The sequence below is a fragment of the Moschus berezovskii genome, chromosome 8, assembly GCF_049115385.1.
Source record: "Moschus berezovskii isolate FMDL1 chromosome 8, NW_MosBer_1.0, whole genome shotgun sequence".
Classification (NCBI taxonomy): Eukaryota; Metazoa; Chordata; class Mammalia; order Artiodactyla; family Moschidae; genus Moschus; species Moschus berezovskii.
In genome coordinates, this window is record NC_142467.1 from 73,405,423 (window position 1) to 73,431,240 (window position 25,818).

General features: G+C 43.3%; 1 protein-coding gene and 1 pseudogene across 2 annotated transcripts; one reads left to right on the forward strand and one right to left on the reverse strand.

Moving 5' to 3' along the window:
- The window catches only part of LOC148777097 (ubiquitin-conjugating enzyme E2 G1-like), a 30,264-nt pseudogene extending 23,433 nt beyond the window's left edge, over nt 1-6,831 (reverse strand).
- A 1,180-nt stretch (nt 6,832-8,011) lies between these two features.
- Nucleotides 8,012-11,681, forward strand: LOC129558883 (transmembrane emp24 domain-containing protein 9-like). 2 transcript variants are annotated; one of them, XM_055430306.2, is made up of 5 exons: nt 8,012-8,258; nt 8,644-8,744; nt 9,095-9,220; nt 9,775-9,921; nt 10,052-11,681. In XM_055430306.2, exons 2-5 carry the CDS (start codon nt 8,676-8,678, stop codon nt 10,199-10,201), a joined length of 492 nt encoding a protein of 163 aa, XP_055286281.2. In that variant the 5' UTR covers nt 8,012-8,258; nt 8,644-8,675; the 3' UTR covers nt 10,202-11,681. The 2 variants fall into 2 exon arrangements, with proteins under 2 accessions (XP_055286281.2, XP_088694874.1); XM_088838748.1 differs by having other exon boundaries at nt 8,015-8,258; nt 8,422-8,744.
- Nucleotides 11,682-25,818: the final 14,137 nt, after the last annotated feature.

The window sequence follows — 25,818 nt, forward strand, 5'->3', positions numbered from 1 at the left end:
CTGGAGTGGGTTGCCATTCCCTTCTTCAGGAGATATTAATAGGAATTATGTTAAACCTGAACATTAATTTGGAAAGAATTGCCATCTTTACTATGCTGAATGTTCTGGTACACAAATACAGTATGTCTCTACATTTATTTGGGTCTTCTTTGATTTCTATCATCAGGATTTTGTAAATTTTGGCAAATAGATTCTGTACATGGTTTGTTTAGAGCTTACCTCAGTAATTTCTTTTGGCATGATTGTAAGTGGTATTACATTTTAAATTTTGGTTTTTTAATCTTTATTATTAATACATAGCAATGTGCTTAATTTCTTTGTGTTGCTCTTATATTTTGCAAATTGCTAAACTCATTTGTTAGTTCTAGGAGTTTTTTGTAGATTCCTTGAGATTTTCCATCTATACAATCAAGTCATCTACAAATAGGGATAGTTTTATTTCTTCCTTTCTAATCTTCATGCTTTTTATTTCTTCTTTCAGCCTTACTGCATCTGTCACAGCTTCTGATGTGCTGCTGAATAAGGTGGTGAGAATAGACATTTTGCCTTGTTCCTGATTCTAGAAGGAAATCTTTCAATCTTTTACCACAGTTAAATTTAAATTTTCAGTTTTGCTAAAGCGCTGCTACAGGAAGCTTCTTGAGAGATGAGGAAAGGGATATCTCCACATCTCACACACATGTCATATTTCCCAAGCTATGCAGTCCATGGGGTCGCTGAGGGTCGAACACGACTGAGCGACTTCACTTTCACTTTTCACTTTCTTGCATTGGAGAAGGAAATGGCAACCCACTCCGGTGTTCTTGCCTGGAGAATCCCAGGGATGGGGGAGCCTGGTGGGCTGCCATCTGTGGGGTCACACAGAGTCGGACACAACTGAAGCGACTTAGCAGCAGCAGCAGCAGCATGCTGTCACCAGGCTCTGTGCTTTCAGTCTGACACACTCTCTGGTATGTTCCATTGGTTTCCTCTGAGTTCTTTAAGTCAGAGTCTTCACATTAAGAATTGGACGATCAAGAAGTAGACAACTCTTGGCACATTCTGTTTCTGTAGCAGTGCAGAAAAAGAAAACAGTTTCTATCCTGACCTTTATCAGTCTTGCTGGAAATCTTCCCCACTGAGCATTGACATAGTCAAAGCAGAAGATAGACTTCATGTCCCAAACAGTTTTCCTAAATCCAGGGCTATAGCTTGGAGAACATTCAGAGATGGGAATCTGAACAGTAACAAGGAAAGCGTTCATAAGGAATTAAATAATACAAGGAAAGTAAAGGAGGCAGCAGTAGGAGAATATGAATGTTCAACTATGAATATCCAAGGACTTCCCTGCTAGTCCAATGGTTAAGACTCCATGCTCCCATGCATGCATGCACAATAAGTCACTTCAGTCGTATTCGAGTCTGTGCACCTCTATGGACTGTGGCCTGCCAGGCTCCTCTGTCCAAGGGATTCTCCACACAAAACTACTGGAGTTGGTTGTCATGTCCTCCTCCAGGGGATCTTACCAATGCAGAGTTCAATCCCTGGGCAGGGAAATAGATCCCACTTGCCACAACTAAGTGTTCACAAGCTAAGACTAAAGATCCTGTATGCTGCACCAAAGATCAAAATCCTGCATGCTGCAACTAAGACCCAATTCCACCACATATATTTTTTCTTTTAAAAAATGTATATCCAATGTGTGTGTGTGTGTGAGAGAGAGAGAGATTTGGGACACAAGTATGGAGTTTATTCTTGACATACATTCAAGGGAACAGGGAAACTAGACTTCAGATAACATCAATCAGTGTTAATGGTAACTGAAGGACTTACTTCACTTTGATTCCATCCAACTTTGCTTCTCAGCCACCTCTCCCACACTCAGGGAGCAGTCCTGGGGTTCCCTTTCTCCTCTCCAGTGGGTGGCAGTGCCCATTCAACCCACAAGTATCTACACACTTGGGACTGTAGGATGGCATGATTGACAGAGGCCCCTGAGAGGCAGAGAGTTCTGCAAAATGGACCAACGAGCAGAACAGTGACTAAGCCCTCATCTGGATCAGCCCTAGGGGCAGGAAAATCTGAGCACCAGAGAAGGGAAGCAAGGTACAAGCTCATATAAGCAACTAATGGGAGCTAGTCCAGAATCCTGAATCCTAGTTTTAAGGATGGGGATGGAGAAGGATGGAGACCAGAACCCACCTTAGGTCATTTGAACTTGTTTGTTATTCAAAGCTAGAAACATGATTGGGGCTTACCAGATTGGGTATAACTGGGACTTACCAGGTTTGGTATAGCAATATTCTGGCCGTGGCAGCAGCAGAAACCCAATTTTCTTACTTTCCTCTTAACCTCAGCCCCAATCTGCTCCGCTCCAGTCCAAGAGAAGACAGGACTGTGACCCACCTTTCTACTCTTGCCTTTCCACTCTGACACCCATTTCCTGGTGTGTAAAGCTTTCAGTGTAGCTGGGATGAGAATGTTGCCATGACCTTTTGGAGACCCAGTGGTGCAGACTCTGGTTGGGAGTGTATTAACCATATTTTCTGATTGTCTGTGGTCCTGGTGCTCTGGCATCTGGCCCCTCATTGCCCTTCCCAGGGTGAGCCAGTTCTTAGAAATAGCAAAGAACTCCACTCAGAGGGTATCTTTCAGATGCAAAAGAACCAATCCAAAGCCCATATCACCACCACCACCATCACCAGCCCTCAACCACGATCTTTATTGAACTCTCATGTGCCAAACTAGTATTTCTCCTGCCCTAATCACCCCATGGTTAGATACCAGACAACCAATGAAAGCCAAAACACCACAGAGACTGCTGAAATTATTCAAACCAACCAATCACTCACTCCTTCCCATGGAAACCACAATAAAAGCTTCTACCCTTTACTCTTCTTATGATTTCCCCTCACTCCTGACTCCTGACCAACCCTGGTGTTTCACCATGTGGCCCTGCATGATGTGGTATAACCAGTCCTCTTGAGAATTCTGAGTAAGAAACTCTTTTCTTTCTTTCATCCTTCTTTTCTTTTCTTTTTTGCCACACCAAGCTCCATGAGGGATCTTAGTTCTCCAATGAGGAACTGAACCTGCATCCCCTACAGAGGAAGCACGGGGTCTTAACCACTCGACTGCCAGGGAAGTCCCCAAACTATCTTTTCAACAGCAATCATCTCCTATCTTTAGGCCTCACCATGCCTAAATAATAGTAAAACCTACATTTTAAAAACAGAAGAGAGAGGTGGGAAGTGTATGGGAGAGAGAGGAGAAAAATAGAGGAGAGGAAAGGGGGAGAAACTGGAAGTAAGGAAGTGTCACTGTCTGCATTTGCCATCTTCCTCCTCTCTCCTCCCTCCACCTTTCCCCTGGGCTCTATCTCATTATAGACAATGAATGATCTTTGAACCTAAAGAATGGGGTTTCCCATTTGTATGAAAGACTGGAGAGGAAGTCTTCAGTCAAGGGCAGGAGAGGTTGCCAGTTAGGGAACTTGACAGAAAGGGTTATTAGCAGTGGACGATGTCTGAGAAAGCTGCATCCCATGTCCAGGTTCGTTTATACAGCCTCAGGCATGAGGGGAGAGGGTTTGCCCTTGGTTAAAACAGAGCCCAGAGAAGTCCTGGTACCTCAGCCAAGTCTGTGCATTTCTTTAATCATCCAGAAAAGATGTTTGGAAGATGGTGAAGAAATTTGAGGATGCTGCAAACATTTTACTTTGGGAAAGTATAATGACATTTTGGCTGGAGTAGAGCTGGGACTTAAGTGTGTTACTTAAGTATATTGTTTCTGGCCACACTACCCTAGTAGTCCTCTGAGTCCTGGAATAAATGGCTTCCTGATTCTCAGGGACTGAGACACAGACCAGCCACTCCCTTTGACTTGCCCTCATTATGGGAATCTCTGCAGTGCAGGAAGGAGGGAGAACCAAGTCAGACACACACCTGTGAGATGGACTGCCTGAAGCCCTGAGGAAAGATGGACTAGAAATGAGGACAGTGAGAAGACTCACCAGGAGTAGAAGAATTCTGTCAGAGGGATCAGTGTCAGCCTGGGAGCAGGGGGTATCTGAATCAAGAAGTGTAGTTGATTCCAGATCCAGAGTGATACTGTTCTTGATGTCCCTGGATTCAGCACATGCACACCCTTCAGTGCCTAGGTGTTCTGGGACAGAAAGCACAGAGAAAGAAAACGCATAGTAAATTCCTTTGTGGAGATGGTCACAAAGACTATTTTCCTACAGGCCAGGGAGGAAGAAGAATGTAGAGGCCAATGGACCATAAGAACGGACAGTGGCACTGTGGTATCCTGGGGATGAAGTGGAGGTCACCAGCAAACCAACAGAATCCACCCAGCACCAGAGCAGAATTGCACATGGAAGTTCCGATTTTAGCTGCAGGACATTGTGAAGCTTCCACCCCCACCATCCTCAGCTTGAGATGCCTGATGGGAATAATGAGGAGGGGACATCACAAGAAAGGCCAGGCATCAGATATGGAGATTTTGGCTTTTCCAGTGCGTATGGCTCACCATTGCTCTTCTTCCTTCTTTCTCTCCCACCTCCTTCATCCTTTCTTTCTTCTTTCCCCCTTCATCCTTTCCCTCTTCTCTCTTTCTCTCTCCAATTTCTCTTTTTCCTCTTTCTATTCTCCTTCCTTTCTCTCCATACTTTTCTTCTTTCTTTCCTTTGTCTCTCTTCCCTTTCTCTAACCAAACATCCATCGCACAATCATGCTGTTCCTGGCTTTTTGCTAGGCTTTCGCAAGCACAGAAACAAATTTGTGGCAGTAACCTGTCTTTATCCCTTCTAGCCATCAGCCCCAAGGGACTTGAGTGTGAATTCACAACTGTAATTCAACATGGTTAATACAAGGCCCCAAGGAACCCAGGATTAGAAACACCTAAGAAAGTGTCACTGCACTTGAGACTTGAAAGGGTGACTAGGAATTAGGCAAGTGGAAAAGAGGGCAGCAATTGGGGTTTGGGACATCCATTTAAAAGGGCACAGCACGTAGTAGAGGCCTGCAGAGGCTGATCTTGGGGGAACCCCAGATAGGGCAAGTATATATAGTTTCCCCAATATCTCCTTTGAATCTCACAAATGACACCCGGGTTCAGTGGTCTTGGCAGTGTGGAATGAGATCACTGTCAAGTGGGAGAATCCCTCACTGCTCTTATATTCTCAACCCTGTCATCACTTAAAAACAGGTTTTATCATCAAAACAATACTTTTGCCACTTGGAAACCACGTCACCATTTCCAACATCTCAATTCTTGACTTTGAAATCTTGCTGGTGTGCTGTCTTCTTACATGCATGTCTCTGAAGCCCCTAATAATTTTACACTTTTGTCCCTTTAGATTTCTGTGGGCAGTCTGACTACTGGCTATGAAACAGTACTACTCACTGTGGGCTAGTGTTGGTCCATTGCATTTGTTATAGATCTTCAAAGAGATAAAGTACAGAAATGGAGTGTTTAGAAACTTTTGTAAAAATTTTACATTGATGTGACATTCAAGCACATAATGTTTCATTTTTTACATTTTGTTTTACAAAAGCATTGATTGGTTCATGAAGGATTGGGAATTTTATATAAAAACAACAAAAACCGAAACCAAACCAGTCCTTTAATGCAGACAGTGGTACTGGCAATCATGATTCAGGACCGTGGACAGCACCTCACTCAGTCTCCCAAACCCTGAGTCATCATCATCCCTGGTCCCAGCTCCTGGTGAATGCCCTTTGTGAACAACTAGTTTCCAAATCTGGAGAAGACAATGGCGACACACTCCATACTCCTGCCTGGAAAATCCCATGGATGGCGGAGCCTGGTAGGCTGCAGTCCATGGGGTCACTAACAGTCAGACACGACTGAGCGACTTCACTTTCACTTTTCACTTTCATGCATTGGAGAAGGAAATGGCAACCCACTCCAGTGTTCTTGCCTTGAGAATCCCAGGGACGGGGGAGCCTGGTGGGCTGCCATCTATGGGGTCTCGCAGAGTCAGACACGACTGAAGTGACTTAGCAGCAGCTTAGCAGTTTCCAAATCCAACTGATGCTTTTCAGTTGTTGTCTTAATTGACTTTTCTAAAGTGTTTGCCTTTGTTAACACTTGCATCTGCCATTTTTGTTAAAGACCATTCCCAATGAAGGAACAAAAACTTTCCCCTAGAATTATCAACGGGCCACACTGCTAAAGTGAGGGGACAATTTCTGGTAACTTAAACATATCATTAATCTTAAAATACTGTATTGACATTGATCCTTTGCTTTTCAGTAGGCTATTAGAGGGAAGGAGACAGGTTTTATTCATCTTTTTGTCCAATATGCATCGTAAGGTCTTGCCCAGAGCTTTGTGAGCAAATGTCTGCCGCTTATCAGCTGGATGACCTTGGGCAAGTATTTCTCAACTTTTCTTTGCCACTGCTTCTCCATCTGTTAAATTGGAATCCCATTAGAGTCTACCTTATAAAGTTTTAAAAATATTAAGTTAGTTAATACACTTAAAAGTGCTTAAAACAGTGGCTGGCACAGAAGAATAAAAGAATATTATTATTTTCATCATCATTATTTTATATTGCTGAATAAACCAATGAGTGTGTATTATTACCAAGTACAAGATGGTGGAGGACTTCATCCCACCACCTGGATAGATTACTGCTTTATATTGATGCTTGGGTCTACACTGCCTACTCAGGGCACTGTGAGCTTTGGAATTCTTGAGATTTGCTATTCCTGGATCCCTATCCTGTCATGTTGGCCCGATTCTCCTACACCTTTCAGTTGTATATTCCCTTTCCTTTTCCAGTTGCATTCCTGATGCCTTCTTTCACTCTCCAGGCTCACCCATGATCTCTTTTTTTAGTCTCACTGGATGAAGGGTCCCACCTGTGCAAGTGGGCCTGGCAGCTCCTGCCCCCTCAGTGATTTGGCCTAATTTACCTCCTCCCTCCCATAAACTTTCTAGTACCTTAACTGTCCTACTGCTGCTATGTAATTCTAAGTCTTCCCACCTAAATGGTTCTCGCTCCCTCGCTGCTCAGGGAGATTTAACCATTTTTCAGAGCTTGAGTCAAACTTCCGTGTTTGCTAAGTCGCTTCAGTCGTGTCCGATTCTTTGCGACCCTATGGACTGCAGCCCACCAGCCTCCTCTCTGTGGGATTCTCCAGGCTAGAAAACTGGAATGGGTTGCCACGCCTCCTCCAGGGGATCTTCCCGACCCAGAGATTGAATCTGTGTCTCCTCCCTCTCCCGCATTGGCAGGCAGATTCTTTAGCACTAGCTCCACCTGCGAAGGCCTGAGTCAAACTTACCCTTTCCATAAAAGGGACATTTCTCCCTCCCTTTCCTGAACTACTGTCTCAGCTTCTGAACTCCACGGGGCTTGTATGCAGTTCTCATTCTGTCTCACCATTTCGTCTACTATCACTTCTAACCTCCTTGAGGTTTAGGTCCAGTCACCCATCTCTGGCAACTGCTCTGCAAGTTTCAGAGGGCAATCCCCTTCCTTCCTCTCTCTGAGGCTCAGTTACCACATCAACAAGAAGAGCACCTGCTTCCTTGGGTTTCTGCGAGCATTAAGCGAGGTAAGGCAAGGAACGGAGAAGGCAATGGCAAGCCACTCCAGTACTCTTGCCTAGAAAATCCCATGGATGGAGGAGCCTGGTAGGCTGCAGTCCGTGGGGTCGCTAAAGGTCGGACACGACTGAGCGACTTCACTTTCACTTTTCACTTTCACACATTGGAGAAGGAAAAGGCAACCCACTCCAGTGTTCTTGCCTGGAGAATCCCAGGGACGGGGGAGCCTGGTGGGCTTCCGTCTATGGGGTCACACAGAGTCGGACACGACTGAAGTGACTTAGCAGCAGCAGCAGCAGCAAGGCAAGGAAAGCGTTCTAGAGCGCCTCACTGGCAGGCTGGGAGCTCGCGTGGCCCATTCGCAACGCGGGTTCGCGGGAACGCGCCTGGGGCGGGGCCGCGCTGGCGCTCCTGGGATTTGTAGTCTGTGCGCTAGTTCGCAGTCTCCGCAGGCGGGGCGCAGAGGCCCTCAGACTCGCCTGGGAAAGTGGCGGGGGCCTGCGAGACACGAGGCCCTGGGCTCCGCGCCGGCCCCGGGCTGGGATGGGGCCGAGCGAGGGCAGCCGGATTGGCCCTGCCGCTGCTGCTGGGGCAGCTGCTGGCGCTGGCGGGCGGCGGGGGCGCCTTCTACCTCGAGGTCCGTGAGCTGGAGGAGAAGTGCTTCATTCAGGAGATCCCCGATGGCACCGTGGTCATAGGTGCGCGCGCGCCGCCAGTCCCGGCCTTGCCCTACCCACACCCAGAGCCCTGAAAGGGAACGGAGATGGGGCCCGCGGGATCAGCTCAGGCCCCGGGGAGGACACGGATGGGAAACAGGTGGACAGCTGTGTGGTCAAATCACCCTCTCCATTGCCTGTGCAGGGGTTGGGGACACGGAGGAGGCAAGATTGATCCAGATCCGGATAACAGCAGAAAAGCAGGGCTGGAGAGGGGAAGAAAGAGGCAGAGAGCTGTGGTCAGGCCACACAATCAGACCAGATCTTCCTGTTCCTCCGCCCACCACCACCCCTGTGACCAAAAGTCCCTGGTGGGCTCTTAGTCACGACTGTGGATGGAGATGCATCCAGGCTGCCTCTCCATTAGGTAACTACAAGACCGAGCTATATGACCCTGCTATGGAAAAGTACCAGCCCTCCCCGCAGTGGATCAATTTGTTCGTGTTTGTGAAGGACCCTAAGAACAAGGTGAGGCAGGCCTTGACTCCCTGCAGCCCCGCCCCCTTCACCCGACCCCCGCCCTCCGCGGTCTCCAGCGTCAAGCCTAGTCCTCCCTAGCCCTCCGTTTCCAAGACGAGGGACCATCTCCTCACAGGCAGGAGGGCTCCAGGAAGGCCACGCTCTTTGCAAACTGTAGAGTACTGTGTATTGGTAGTGCTGGGATCTGAGATTCTCGAACCCGGACGGATGCCTTTTCTCTCACATCTTCCTTCCTGGTCTGGCCAGTGAGGGTCAGAACCCGGGATACCCCCAGAGTTCCTCTCTTAGCAGCAAGTTTCTGGTCCGTTTCTCTGCTCACCAGAAGTTGTTTCTGCTAGAATCTGCTGGCCCGTCAGTACGGCCCTCGGGGCAGCTTCACCTTCACCTCCCAGTCTCCAGGAGAGCACCAGGTCTGCCTTCACCTCGAGTCCATCCGGTTCGCCCTCTTCTATGATGGCAAACTGGTGAGTATGCAGGGGAATGTCACCAATCCTCAATGTCTCAGTCCCTGGGGTGAGAAGGGTTCCGTAGGTGGTGCCTCTTGATGAGGGCTGGGCTTTCCATGAAGTAAGCCTACAGAGAACAGGTCCTGAAGAATGAGAGGGGGCCCAGGAGGGAGTCAATTGGACTTAAAATCATCTGTAGGCCCGCTGCCATCTCTCGAATGAAGCCCAAGCTTCTAATATGAGATTCAGAGCTGTCAGCAGCTGAATGCTCTCAGGCTCTTTGTTACCACCTCCCACTGACACAGATCTCCTAGAAGCTGGCTGTCTCAAACACTGAGTCACATCTTGGTTTCTCTGCATATTTTGTTCTTTCCCTTCTGTCTTTTGGACTTGGAACTCCATGCAAACAGGGCCTTAATCTGGGATTTTGGCAGCTGGAGCAGGGCTGTCCCCACATCACTGAGTGTGAGGAAATGAACTGCTCAGTTCAGTTAGGCCCAGACTAGTGTGTGGAAGCTGGGTTTCCTGCAGGTGCTCCCTGACATTCAACCCTTGGCTCCTCTGCTCCTCAGGCCATTCACTTGGACATGCAATTGGGTGAACACACCAATGATTATACAGAACTTGCGGCCAATGACAAGCTGACCCTGCTGCATCTGCGCATACAGCAGCTGGTGGAGCAGGTGGAGAAGATCCAGAAGGAGCAGGAATACCAGAGGGTGAGGGGCTGGACTGGGCCCAGTTGGGACAGCAGATGTGTAACCTCCCAGGGAATGGCTCTTTCAGCTCTTCCCCTGGAAGTCAGTTCCGTTCTAGCAACATGCCTTCCTCCTTCTCCCCTTCCCACAGTGGCGAGAGGAGCACTTCCGGCAGACCAGCGAGAGCACCAATCAGAGGGTGCTGTGGTGGTCCATCCTGCAGACCCTCATCCTTGTGGCCACCGGCATCTGGCAGATGCAGCACCTCAAGAGCTTCTTTAAAGCCAAGAAGTTGGTGTAAATCAGCCTCAGAGACCAGAGGCCTGGCCTCCAGTCAGTCCCCTGCTGCTGAATGATGGGAAGCTGTCTAGCCTGGTGTCTCCCTTCTTCTCCCATCCTTCCCAACCCTGAGGGATTTCCTTGTTAACTGGCATGGGGAGAGAGGACCCTGTTCAACTGTTTTTCTCAGCTGGGATTTGGGAGAGAATGAGTTTCCAGCTGGAGACATGTGGGTGGGAGGAGCTGCTGGCTGAGCAGGAGGGTGGTGAGTGTTATCCCCACCCCATGTTAATTAGGATGAGTGAACTATCCCAAGATGGAGAAATAGGAGTGAATATAAATTATAACTGTCCAATTTTCTGAGCTAAACATTTATTGCCTCCTATGCTACAATTCCGGAGAAGGCAATGGCAAGCCACTCCAGTACTCTTGCCTAGAAAATCACATGGACAGAGGAGCCTGGTGGGCTGCAGTCCATGGGGTCGCTACTAGTCGGACACGACCGAGCGACTTCACTTTCACTTTTCACTTTCACACATTGGAGAAGGAAATGGCAACCCGCTCCAGTGTTCTTGCCTGGAGAATCCCAGGGACGGGGGAACCTCCTGGGCTGCTGTCAGTGGGGTCGCAGAGAGTTGGACACAACTGAAATGACTTAGCAGCAGCAGCAGCAGCACGCTACAATTCATTCTATGGGGCCAATCAGATGTTTAACATGTGAGGCTTTGGTGGGAGATTGATCCCAAAGTGGATGAGGTGAAAAATGCTTTTATCCCAGAAGCATTAGCAACATGTGGAAGCTTTTCTAGAAGAGTCCAATTTGGGCCCCTCTTTTGGGTAACCTGAGTGCTGGTGGTAATCATGTGCCCATTACACCTTCTCTGTCAGGGCTCTAGTCAGGCTCACGTGCTACCTTATTCCAATTACTTGGACTGCTGGGTTCTTCAAGGAATCTGACACACCCCTCTGTGGTCCTGCTTTTTTTCAGTTGACCTCTCTCTCTCTGTGATTCCATTGGCTTATCTTTTCAGGAGATGCCTGAAGTTCCAAGTCACTGTTTTCATTACATTCAGCATCTCCCGTAACTCAGCCTTCACAAGTGCACACAGGTATGCATGCATTTGTGCTAAGTCACTTCAGTCATGTCCAACTGTTTACAACCCTATGGACTGCAGCCTGCCAGCCTCCTCTGTCCGTGGGGATTCTCCAGGCAAGAATACTGGAGTGGGTTGTCATGGCCTCCTCCAGGGGATATTTCTGACCCAGGGACAGAACCCACATCTCTTATGTCTATCTGCATTGGCAGGCAGGTTGTTTACCACTGGCACCACCTGGGAAGCCCTGGCACTTAGGTATAGATGCCCCCCATTGCTTCTGCCTGATCTAGTCCACATTTTACCAAGTCCTATGCTGGTGGCCCTGTTGGACTATAGTCATCTCTCATGTGAATTTGACATTTTCTGTTATAAGGAATTTCACTGGTTGGCATTTCAATAAATTCACGTCCAAATTGTCAAGGCCAGGAGTGTTAATAAGAGAGACTCCCCATGGGGAGGGGCAGCTGTGATAGCCCTGGCCCCTGACAGAGACTCACCCTCCCCTGGGATAATCCTGAGGGTGACTACAAGCCTTTGGGGTGTTGCTCACTTGTGCGTCTGGCCACAGTTGGCCTCAGAAAATATGAATGAGGCTTAACTGAAGGCTGGGGGCAGGGACCGCTGGAGAATAACCTCTAACCATAGAATGTAACCTTAGGCTCACTTCCCTCATCTGAAGTTGGTGGGGGTGGGGATGGGGGGGTGGTCTATTCTCTGCTGCAGGGGAAGGAAAGTGACCTAGATGGGCACATTCTTGCCCATGGAATCTGCAGCATAACACCAAATGAGTCAGGATATTGAACAAGATGTATTCTGAGGAGGAGGGCATTGGGCTAAGGGCAGTATTTCAAGGGTCCTGGTCTAATCTAGTTAGTCATAGAAGGGTGATTTTCAGAACTCAGACTCAGGATAGACGTTAGCTGGGGAAAGAATGTTCTGGCTAGAGAAAATAGCAAATACAGAAGCCTAAAACAAAAAAGAACATGGCTATTTGGGGAAACTGAAAGGAGGCCGCTATATCAAAATCCCAACTCCAGAGAGGCTGCCTGCAGCTTGCTTTCCAAATAATGATTTCATGTCTAGGACTTGCCTCTTCCTCATGTTTAACCCTAGAATGACCACACACTTTTCAAAGGCACTCTGTCCTCTCCCCACATAGTTGAGACCTTATCCTGTCACTTCAATAGAGAAACAAGTCACAAAACAGCAACAGTGAGTGAGTACATGGAAGAGCTGCACGCAGTAGAAGGGGGTTTCTTCGTGTCAACCTCCCCATCCATCTCCACATGGAAACTTCACAGTCACTCTCTGGAGGAAATGGCACATGTCCCTGATTTAGAGAAGAGAGCCAGCTAGTAAGGGATAGGTCATTCTGAAATGGGGCAAATTCAACTCAGTTCTTGGTGTTCTTTTTTTCTATTTTGGCTTCTCTGTTCTGGCTACTTTTCTCCAGGTAGAGGAAAGATCCCATACAAAGAGGTAAGAGCTGGTCATTTGAATTTATAGTTTCTTGTGGCTGCCTTATCAAATTACCACCACCAACAAAAGTCTGTTGTCTCACAGTTCTAGAGGCCAGAAGTACAGAATCAAGGTGTCAGCAGGGCTACACTCCTTCCAAAGGCTCTTGAAGAGACTCCTTCATCCTTTTCCAGCTACAGGTGGCTCTAGGCATTCCTTAGCTTGTGTGGGCCTTCATCTCCTCCTCTCGTGTCTCCTGTTTTGTCTCCTGTGTCTTGTAAGGACAAATTTGTCAAATTTGCCTGTTACACCAGGTATCTCTTGACTTCCTATTTTTGCATTCCAATCCCATTGATGAATAGGATATCTTTTTTTGGGTTAGTTCTAGGAAGTCTTGTAGGTCTTCATAGAATTGATCAACTTCAGCTTCTTCAGCTTTGGTGGTTTGGGGCATACACTTGGATTACCGTGATGTTGAATGGTTTGCCTTGGAAACGAACAGAAATCATTCTGTCATTTTTGATGTTGCACCCAAGTACTGCATTTCTGACGCTTCTGTTGATTATGAGGGCTACTCCATTTCTTCTACATGATTCTTGTCCACAGTAGTAGATATAACGGTCATCTGAATTAAATTCACCCATTCCCATCCATTTTAATTCACTGATTCCTAAGATGTCAATGTTTACTCTTGCCATTTCCTGCTTGGCCACATCCAATTTACCTTGATTTGTGGACCTAACATTCCAGGTTCCTATGCAGTACTGTACCTTAAAGCATTGGGTTTTTCTTTCATCACCAGACACCCACAACTGAGCATCATTTCCTTTTTGGCCCAGCTGATTCATTCTTTTTGGAACTATTAGTGGTTGTCCTCTGCTCTTCCCCATTACATATGGGACACCTTCCAACCTTGGGGGCTCATCTTTCAGTGTCATATCTTTTTGCCTTTTTCTGCAGTTCATGGGGTTTTCACGGCAAATATACAGGAGTGGTTTGCCATTCCCTTCTCCAATGGATCACATTTTGTCAGAACGCTCCACTATGACCTGTCTGTCTTGGGTGGCCCTGCACGGCATGGCTCATAGCTTCATTGAATTATGCAAGCCCCTTTGCCACATCAAAGCAGTGATACATGAAGGGGGAATATACTTACTGCAAGTTAGACAACTAGAAGTAGGCTGTTATCAGAGGCTGAAGATGGGTGACCTGAAAATATATTGTTTATCTCTTTTTGGTTAATTATTTTCCAAATTATTTGACAATAATAACAGTATCACAGTTTCTGTAATATAAATTTTGGGATATATTGGATAGGCAAACTGGTTGGATGAAGGAGCTTGGAGCTGTTTTGTAACACTTGACTTGACATAAATGTGAGAAAATGACAGTTGTACATACCCAGGAGGCATGATAAAGATTATGAGGAAGGAGTGGGCCTCTCTCCCTGAAGAACACTGTCTTAGACAACCACTCATAGATATGAGAGGTTTTGTGGAAGTCCAGGTTTCCAGAAGAGAAATTCCAGCACATAGTTGGAGCAGAAAAATATACATTTGAACACACTGGAGAGGCTAAGAGGAACAGTTTGACTGTACCTGCATCACTTGTCCTCCAAACTGACACACCTCATTGCTAAGGAATCATTTTCTGGGCCAGTGATTTCTCCTGCAGGGTAAAGTGAGAGTGTGTGAATGAGCCCCTAACTTCCCCAGCACTATGGGATTGTGCCAAAGAAGCGATTTCTCTCTTGTTCCATCCAGAGTACTGAGTTGTGAGCTACATGACTGGGGGTGGAAAGAGGCTGGGAGAGAGCAGATAGGATTCTCAGAGGACATTAAAGGGACGTGGATCCTACCGAATGTCACGAACTCCATTTAGAGGTCTGCCCACAAGCTGCTGAGGACACACTCCCCCCAAATGACTTACAGGTACTGCCAATGCTCCACGTGCCTCATCTGCACACCTCCACCCTGTGTCTCACCTCCCTGCATGCACTCCTGATGAGAATAAGCTCAGGCAGAAAATGGTGGGCATGTGTAGAAAGCTGGCCCAAATCTGCTGGCCAGGGAGCGATCACAAACTTGAGCTTTAGCTCTACCCTTCAAAAAGCAAAAGGGAGTCTGTCAGCCTCTGGTCTGATGCCTTGCAGGATGGAGAGAAGCTTAAGATTTCTGCCACAGAGGGAACAAGGAATGTTCCCTATGGACTAGGCATATCCATAGTAAGTCTGAGGAAACCTCAGAATTCCCAACAGGGCTGACAGAAGATATTTCTCTCCCCAAGTCAATGCATAACGACTGGAGGAAGTGACTGCTACTTTAAAGGTGAAGACAGCATCATGAGACTTCAAGGAATATGAGAATTCAGGGACACATATCATACCACCAAAGGATCCCACTAATCTGGTAACTGATACCAAAGGCATGAAGACCTACAATGTACCTGATAAAGAAGTCAAAATAGTTGTTTCAAGGAAGCTCAATGAGCTGCAAGAAAACATAGAAAGATAACTGAACAAATCAGGAAAATGATGCACAAACAAAATGAGAACTTTAACAAAGAGAGACCGTCCAAAAGAACCAAACCAAAATTCAATACAAAGAATACAAATGAGTGAAATGAAAAGTGTAGTAGCGAGTGTCAACATCAGAATGGATCTGGAATTAGAAGACAAGACCTTCGAAATTACCCAGTCAGAGGGAACAAAGAAAAAATAACATAAAAGAGTGAAGAAAGCATGTGTCATCCATGAGATAATATAAAAAGAAACAATCTGCAAATTATTGAAATCTCAGAATGAGAAGGTGGGGACGGAGCAGAAACCTTACTTAAAAAAAAAAAATGGCTAAGAACTTCCTAAATCTGGAGAGAGATTTGGCTATCCAGGTTCATGAAGCTCATAGGATACCAAACAATTTAATGAGATCTTCTCTAGGACATATTATAGTAAGATTGTCAAAAGTCAATCTTTTTTTTAGACAAAAAAATATTATAAGGTGCAAAAAAAAAGCTTGTAACTTATAAAGGAATCCTCATAAGTCTATCAGAGGATTTCTCAGTAGAAACCAAACAGGTCAAGAGATAGGGAGGTGATATTTTCAAGGGGATGGAAGGATGAAACTGCCAAATGAGAATACTCAATATGGCAAAGTTGTCCTTCAGAGATGAAGAAGAGGTAAAGACCTTCGCAGACAAAGCTGAGGGAGTTTATCACCACTAGACCTGTCTTGCGAGAAATGCTGAGATGAGTTCTTCAAGTAAAATGAAAGGACACTAATTAGCAACATGAAAATATACAACATACTGATAAAGACAAGTATATAGTCATGGGATCTCCCTGGTGGTCTAGGGGTTAAGACTCTGCACTTCCAGTGCAGGGGGTGTGGTTCTGATTGCTGGTCAGGGAACTAAACTCCCACATGGTGCACAGTGCAGCCAAAAATTTTTTTTTAAGTATATAGTCAAACTCAGAATACTCTAATACTGTAATATGGTGATATAGTAACCACTTTACTATACAGGTTAAAGGACAAAAAATTAAAATAACTTATTAATGAATATGCAGTATTAAAATATTTAAATTATGACATCAAAAACGTAAAAGGAGGGGAGAAAAATAGAGTAGAATTTTTATATGTGATTTAAGTTATTATCTGCATAAAATAGACTGTAACATCTATAAGATGTTTTATGTAAGGCTAATGGTAACCACAAAGCAAAATCTATAGTAGATATATGAAAGGTGAGTATAAGGAAATCAAAGGATATCAGTACAAAAATTTAATTCACAAAGAAAACCAGCAAGAGAGGAATAAGGGAACACCAAAACATTTAGAAAACAATAAGATGGCATTAATATTAAATTCTCCAATCAAAAGGCATAGATCAGCTAATGGATAAAAAGAACAAGACTCAAATACATGCTGCCTATAGGAAATTCATATCAGCTTTAAGGACATACATAGGTTCAAAGGCAAGCAATGGAAAAAGGTACTCCTTGCAAGTGGAAATGAAAAGAGAGCAGAAGTAGATATACTTATATAATACAAAATATACTTTAAAACGAAAACTGTAACAAAAGATGAAGAAGGTCATTATATAATGGTAAAGGCGTCAACTCATCAAGAACATATAACAACAATAAGTGTATATGCATCCATCACTGAAGCACCTAAATATATTAAGCAATCATTGATAGAGCTGAAGGAGAGATAGACAACAGTACAATAAAAATAGGGGACTTCAACATCCTACTTTCAATGATGGATAGATCATCTAGACAGAAAATCAACAAGGAAATATTGGACTTGAACTACGCTTTAGACCATATGAACCTAAGAGACATATACAGGACATTCTACCCAACAGAAAAGAATACACATTCTTCTCAAGTGCACATGGAACCTTCTTCAAGACAGATCAGGATAGGCCACAAAACAAGTCTCAGTGATGTGAAAAAAAAAAAAAGTTGAAATAATACCAAGTATCTTTTTCTTTGGAGCTTACAATGAAATGAAACTAGAAACCAATAATAGGAGGAAAGCTGGAAAATTAACAGATATGTAAAAATGAAACAACACACTCCCGAACAACCAATGAATTAAAGAAGAAAACAAAAGGGAAGTTGTAAAAAAAATCTTGAAATAAACAAAAATGGAAAAACAGTATACTGAAACTTATAAAATCAACAAAAGCATTTCTAGGAGGGAGGTCTATAGTGACAAATACCCATATTTAAAAAAAGAAAAATCTCAAATAAACCACCTAGCTTTACACCTCAAGGATCTAGGAAAAGAAAAACTAAGCCCAAAGGTAGCAGAAGTTAGAAAATAACAGAGATCAGAGATGAAATAGAGACCAGAACAATAAGATCAACAAAACTAAGAGCTGTTTGTTTTTAAAAGATGAACAAAATTAACAAAGCTTTAGCTAAACTAAGAAGAGAAGATAAAAATAAATGAAATCAGTAATATATGAAAGAAGAGACATTACAACTGATACCACAGAAATACAGAGGATCAAGGAGGCTACTATGAACAATTACATGTTAAAAACTGGACAATCTAGAAGAAATGGTTAACCACCTAGAAACATACAGCCTACTAAGATAGAATCTTATGAAAGTAGAAAATCTGAACAGAATGATATCACAAGTTAGGAGAGTGAATCAGAATCAAAATTCTCCTAACAAAGTAAAGCTCAGGACCAGATGGTTTCCCTGGCAAATTCTACCAAACATTTAGGGAAGAGTTGATAGAGTCAATCCTTCCAAATTCTTCCAATAAATTGAAAAGGAAGTGGAGAAAACACTTCCAAATTCATTTTATGAGGCCAGCATTACCCTCATACCAAAGTCAGATAAGGACACCATGTAGTGTCCTTCATGAATATAGATGAGAAATCCCCAAAAAAAATATTTAAAAATTGAATTCAACAGCTCATTAAAAGGATCATGCATCAACTTCAAGTGGGGGATACAAGGATGGTTCATCATATGCAAATCAATAAATGTGACACACCACATTAATAGGATAAAAGGTAAAAATCATATGATTACCTCAATAGATGCAGAAAAATTTTACAAAATATCACATTCTTTCATGATTAAAAATTCTCAATTAAAAAAAAACTCTCAAAAAATTAGGTATAGAAGGAACATATCTCAACATAATAAAGTCTCTCTAGGAGAAGCCCAGGGCCAACATCACACTCAGTGGTCACAGGCTGAAAGCTTTTCCTCTAAGATCAGGAATAATACAAGGGTGCCCCACTTACTTGGAAAAGGAAATGACAACCCACTCCAGTATTCTTGCTTGGAGAATCCCATGAAGAGAGGAGCTTGGCAGGCTACAGTCCATAGGGTCACAAAGAACAGGACATGACTGAAGCGACTTAGCACACACACATGCCCCTCTCAGTACTCTTGTTCAACATAGTACTGGAAGTCTTAGCCAGAGCAATTAGGCAAGAAAAAGAAAAAGAAGTAAAGGAGTAAAATCATCTTTGTTTGCAAATGATATGATCATGCACACATGTGTGCTCATTGCTCAGTCAAGTCCAACTCTTTGAACCCTACGGACTGTAGCCTGTCAGTCTCCTCTGTCCATGGGATTCTCTAGGCAAGAATACTGGAGTGGGTTGCCATGCCCTTCTCCAGGAGATCTTCCTGACCCAGGGATCAAAACTAGGTTTCCTGCATTGCAGGCAAATTCTTTACCATCTGAGCCATGAGGGAAGCCCTGATATAATCATATATATACATATAAATGCTAAAGATTTCACACACATGCACACAAACTGTTAGAACTAATTGATGATTTAGTACAATTGCAGGATACAAAGTTCACATACGGAAATCAGTTGTTTTTCTATACACTAACAGTGAAATATCTAAAGAGAAATAAAACAATCTCATTCACAATAAAATAAAATATTTAGGAGTAAATTTAGCCAAGAAGGTAAAATATTTGTACACCAAAAACTATAAGACTGATGAAAGAAATAAATGGAAAACTTCCCCAAGTTCATGGATCAGAAAAATTAATTTTGTTAAAATTTTCATACTACCCAAAGCCATTTATAGATTCAATACAAAATCTATCAAAATTCCAAAGACATCACAGAAATGGGGGAAAAAATCCTAAAATTTGTATGGAACTACAAAAGACTGAATAATCAAAGCAACTCTTAGGAAGAAGGACAAAGCTAGAGGTATCACACATCCTGGTTTAAACTATAACTACAAAGCTATAATAATCAAAACAGTATGGTACTCTCACAGACCAGTGGAACATAACTCAGAAAAACACCCTCACATATACATTCATCTAATATTTGGCAAGAGAGCCAGGAATACTCAATGGGGAAAAAGCTGTCTTTTCAATAAATAATGAGAGAAAAGCTGGACAGTCACAAGCAGAAGAATGAAATTGCAACTCTGCTTTATACCATTCAGAAAAAGTAACTTGAAATGGATTAAAGATTTAAACATAAGACCTGAAACTGTAACACTCCTAGAAGGAAAAACTTCTTGACATTGGTCTTAACTTTTTTTTTTACTATCACATCAAAAGCACATACAATAGAAACAAAAATGAGTAAGTAGGATTCATGGGGTCGCAAAGAGTCGGACACAACTGAGCAACTGAACTGAACTGAACTGAACTGCTGCTGCTGCTGCTGCTGCTGCTAAGTCACTTCAGTCGTGTCCGACTCTGTGTGACCCCACAGACGGCAGCCCACCAGGCTCCCCCATCCCTGGGATTCTCCAGGCAAGAACACTGGAGTGGGTTGCCATTTCCTTCTCCAATGTGTGAAAGTGAAGTCGCTCAGTCATGTCTGACTCGTAGCGACCCCATGGACTACAGCCTACCAGGCTCCTCCATCCATGGTATTTTCTAGGCAAGAGTACTGGAGTGGCTTGCCATTGCCTTCTCCGGAACTGAACTGAGGAGTACATAAAACTAAAAATATCCTGCACAGGAAAAGAACCAATCAACAAAACGAAAAAGCAATTCATGGAATGGGAGAAAGTATTTGTAAGCCATGCATCTGATAAGGAATTAATATAAAAATATATAAGAAATTCAAACAACTAAAGAAAAATTGGATTTAAAAATAGGCAGAGGACCTGAAAAGATTTTTCAAAGCCAACAGATACATGCAAAGATGCTCAACATCACTAATTATCATGGAAATGAAAATCAAAACCATGATGAGATATTACCTCACACCTGTTAGAATGACTCCAATTAAAAAGATAAAAGATAACAAGTGTTGGAGAGGATGTGGAGAAAAGGGATCCTTATGCACTGTTGGTGGGAATGTAAACTGGCACAATACTATTTGAAACAGTATCGAGGTTCCTCAAAAAATTAAAAATAGAACTACCATATGATCCAGCAATTCCACCTTTGGATGAATATTTAAAGGGAATAGAATTACCATCTTGTAAAGATATCCACACACACACCCTCCGTGTACACTGCAGGATTATTCACAATATCAAACATGGAAACAATCTTAAGTGTCAGTCTCCAGATGAATGGATAAAGAAGGTGATATGGACTGACACTGGTGGCTCAGTCAGTAAAGAGTCTGCCCGCAGTGTGGGAGACAAGGGTTCAGTCCCTGGGTTGGAAAGATCCCCTGCAGGAGGAAATATCAACCCACTCCAGTATTCTTGCCTGGAGAATTCCGTGGACAGAGGAGCCTGTCCATGGGGTTGCAAAGAGTTGGACATGCCTGAGCAACTAACACTAGATGGATTGACACATAAATACTATTTAGTCATAAAAAATAAAGGAATTCTATCATTTGCAACAACATGGATGAACTTGAGGTATTATGCTAAGTGAATTAAGTCATAAAGAGAAAGACAAATACTGTATGATCTTACTAAAATGTGGAATCGAAAAACACTGAACTTATTGAAACAGAGAGTAACCAGAGATTGTGGAATGAGGAGATTTGACATGTTGGTCAAATGATACAAATTTGCAATTAGAAGAAGAATAAGTTCTGGGGATCTAATGTATAGCATGGTGACAATAATTTACAATACTATATTGTATACTTGAAATTTGCTAAGAGAATAGACTCTTAAATGTTCTCAGCATACACAAACATGCACACACAAAAAAATGATAGGTATATGAGGTGATGGATGTGTTAATTAACTGTAATATGGTTACCATTCATAACATATATATATATATATCAAATCATCACACTTGCATTTTAAACTTATACAATATTACACAATGTTATCTGTCAGTATATCTCTCAATATGTGGGATTGGCGGTGGTTTCAACTTTTGTACGTCAAAGGATACCATCAAGACAGCCTGGAGTCTAGTCTGGACAGAACTTATAAAGAATTCCTACAACTCCACAACAAAGAACAAACAATCCAATAAAAATTAAAATGGGCAAAAGATTTGAGTAGAAATTTCTCCAAAGATATACAATAGCCAATAAGCACATGAAAAGATGTCAAATATTATTAGCATTCAGTTCAGTTCAGTTCAGTCACTCGTCATGTCCGACTCTTTGCGACCCCATGAATCACAGCACGCCAGGCCTCCCTGTCCATCACCAACTCCTGGAGTTCACTCAAACTCATGTCCATTGAGTCGGTGATGCCATCCAGCCATCTCATTCTCTGTCGTCCCCTTCTCCTCCCGCCCCCAATCCCTCCCAGCATCAGAGTCTTTTCCAGTGAGTCAACTCGTCACATGAGGTGGCCAAAGTATTGGAGTTTCAGCTTTAGCATCAGTCCTTCCAATGAACACCCAGGATTGATCTCCTTTAGAATGGACTGGTTGGATCTCCTTGCAGTCCAGGGACATGCAAATCATAACCACATGAGATATGACTTCACACTCATCAGAATGGCTACAATTTTTTAAATGGTAAAGCAACAAACGTTGATGAAGGTGTGAAGAAACTGGAACCCTCACACATTGCTGGTGAAAATGTAAACAGAACAGAGGCTGTGGAAAACATCTCCTTAAAAAGGTAACACAGAGTTACCATATGGCCAAAAATTCTACTTCTAGATGATTTAAAAGACATGTTCACACAAAAACTTGTACCTCAGTGTTCATAGCAGCATTATTCCTAATAGCCAAAAAAAAAAGAAACAACCCAAATATCCATCACCTGATTCACGGATAAACAAAATGTGAAATATCTGTATCATGTGCTATTTTTTTTTATTAGTCAGTAGTGAATGAATAATAATGAAGAACTGATACATGTTACTACATGGATGAAATTTGAAAACATTAAACCAAGCGAAAGAAGCCAGACACAAAAGGCCACATATTGTATGATTCTGTTTATATGAAATGTGCAGAATAAGCAAATCCATAGAAACAGGAAGTAGATGAATGGTTTCCAGGGGCTGGGGCTGAGGGGTCATGAGGACTCACAGCTTAATGGCTGGGGCTGCTTTTAGGTAATAAAATGCTCTAGAATCAGATAGTGATGATGGTTGCACAATGTTGTGAATATACCAAAAACCTTTGAATTGCATACTTTTAAAAGTTTAAAATGGTCATTTTTATGTTATATGAATTTTATCTCAATCTTTAAAAACCTACACATTTTTATGATACTGGAATACACAATGGCATGAGTAATAATGGTAATAGAACCAGGAAACAAAGGGCATCACCTCTTTACTGAGCTTTGGTAATCATCAGGAAAGAAACTAACCTTTCCTGAATAAATTGCATTCCAGGACACCAAAATAGCTTTCACTGATAAAGGAAAGTTCTTCCCTACAGAAATGTTGCAGGTAATAAATGTGGAAAAAAGGATGTTAGAAAAAGAATTAGAAAAGTAACCTCCTTGCCACCCCTACTGCAGTAACTGAGTAAGGGAATAATTGATGGATGAAGCATTTGGTTGAGGGATTGATGGGTAACTTCACAATGGAGGGATCAGACTGAACTCATTGATTCCCTATGCCTCCAGGTTCCTATATGCTGACCAGACCTCTGATGAGGTTGTCTTGCTATAAAGAGTTGAACCTGTTTCTAATTAGGCTTCTAGAGGGTATTTCCATTTGTAGGTATTCAAGAAATCAAAGTAAAAGTTAAGTCACACTCTAAGGAAGAAAATAGGTCTCCCAGGAGCAGAGTTTGACACTAGGATTCGCTTTGAGAGCAAGTGCTCTCAAAAGAAACCTGCAGGGAAGTGAGGGAGGCAGAGAAGAACAGGGGAAGAAGCTAAGAAAATGAGTGCTTTCAACAAAAGAAACCAGAATTGAAAGAGACACATGTACCTTAGTGTTCATTGCAGCACTGTTTACAATAGCCAGGACATGGAAGCAACCTAGATGTCCACTGGCAGACGAATGGATAAGGAAGTTGTACATACACACAATGGAATATTACTCAGCTAAGAAAAGGAACACTTTGAGTCAATTCTAATGAGGTGAATGAAACTGGAGTCTATTATAGAGAGTGAAGTAAGTCAGAAAAAGAAACACCAATACAATATGTTAATGCATATATATGGAATTTAGAAAGACGTTAATGATGATCCTATATGTAAGTCAGCAAAATAGACACAGATGTAAAGAATAGATTTGGTCTATGTGGGAGAAGGCAAGGGTGGGATGATTTGAGGGAATAGCATTGAAACATGTATATTACTATATGTAAAATAGATGACCAGTGCAAGTTCGATGTATGAAGCAGGGCACTGAAAGCTGGTGCTCTGGGACAACCCAGAGGGATGGGGTGGAGAGGGAGGTGGGAGGGGTTTTCAGGATGGGGACACACATGTGTATCCATGGCTGATTCACGTTGATGTATGGCAAAAACCACCACAATGTTGTAAAGTAATTATCCTCTAATAAAATTAATTTTTTAGAAAAAGCAAAAGTGCTTTCAGCTGAAGCCAAGGCTCTGCCTAGTCCCTTGGAAAGCTCTAGAACAATAAGCACCACTACAGTACTGTCCCACCTCAGGTCAGAAAGTTAGGTTTCAGTTGTTGCTGTTGTTTTGTCGTTAAGTCCTTTCCAGTTCTTTTGCAAACCCACGGACTGTAGTCCGCCAGGCTCCTCTGTCCGTGGGACTTCCCATGCAAAAACACTGGAGTGGGTTGCTGTTTCCTTCTCCAAGGGATCTTCCTGACCCAGGAATAGAACCCGTGTCTCCTTCATTGGCAGGTGGATTCTGTACCGCTGAGTTACCTAGGAAGCCCAGGCTTCAGCACCCCTATCAGTCATGGTCTGTGACCCATGAGGAGGGTGAGCTCAGGTTGACCAATTTCTAGAAGCAGTTCCCTTGAGTAGAAGGCACCTGTGAACCCTTAGCATCCCACATTCACTGTAGCCAAAAGTTGGGTGTGCCAGTAAAGAGAATCTGGGCAGGGCAGCAAAATCATCAACTGTACAGACAAACAGATTGAGAGCCATGGACAGTGTCATGGCTGTACAGGACACCCAGTGTCAGCAACACTGGTCACTGACCCAGAATAAAAGGGAGAGCACTGTCCATCAAAACAGACTTAAGAGATATCACAACCAAATGTTGGGCTTTACATACCAAACAATAGCAAAAATACACCAAAGAGATTCAACTATGAACTAATATTAGTTGATACCAAAGAATTATTGTTAATTTTGTTAAGTATGATAACGGCACTATGGTGTGAAAGTAATTGTCCTATTTTTGACATACCAAGGTATTTAGAGGTAAAATGACAAAAATGTCTGAGATTCGCCTTAAAATACTTCTGCAAAAAAAAAAAAAGTGACAGAGTAAATACAGCACAATCTTAGTAATTATTCAGTCTAGAGAATGGGTACATATGAAACAGAACAGGCTCTATCTTGAAAGCAGGACTCCATCGTGGGCCGGACTGTGGACTTTGAGCTATATGCCCAGTATCTATGGAAATGACACACCAACTGGAAAACCAGGCCCCTGGAAGGAAGAGCCCCAGGGCTCTCCGTTGCTAAAAGAATACCCTAATTATCTGTGTAACTGAATAGAATTATACATTCTATTATGCTTATTGGGGTATGACCACAGGCCTATTGATAATTGTCCACTGTTAACTACCTAGGCTTAAGGCATATGCTGCTGCTAAGTCGCATCAGTTGTGTCTGACTCTGTGCGACCCCCATACACAGCAGCCCATCAGGCTCCTCTGTCCCTGGGATTCTCCAGGCAAGAATACTGGAGTGGGTTGCCATTGCTTTCCCCATAAGGCATATGAATCACAGGTTAACTTTGATTGTCAGGGAATTTGGGGAGGTGGGTTTGTGCACGTACACTTAAGGTATATAAGGCTTTCACAAAAACTGGTCGGGGTCCTTGGCTAAGAGGAGACTCTACCTTGGGCCCACCGGTGTAATAAACTGCACTCCACTATCTGCATTGGCCTTCTGAGTGAATTTGTTTCTCGGAACTCATGGCTACAACAAGTCCACTGTTATATTTCTTTACTTGTGTATGTTTTCAGGGATAAATGAATCAGACCTGATTAAACACAACTCTTCAACCACCACCCATTCTTTTCCAGTTCTAGGAAAATCGCCAGATATTCTCCTCCCTCTGTC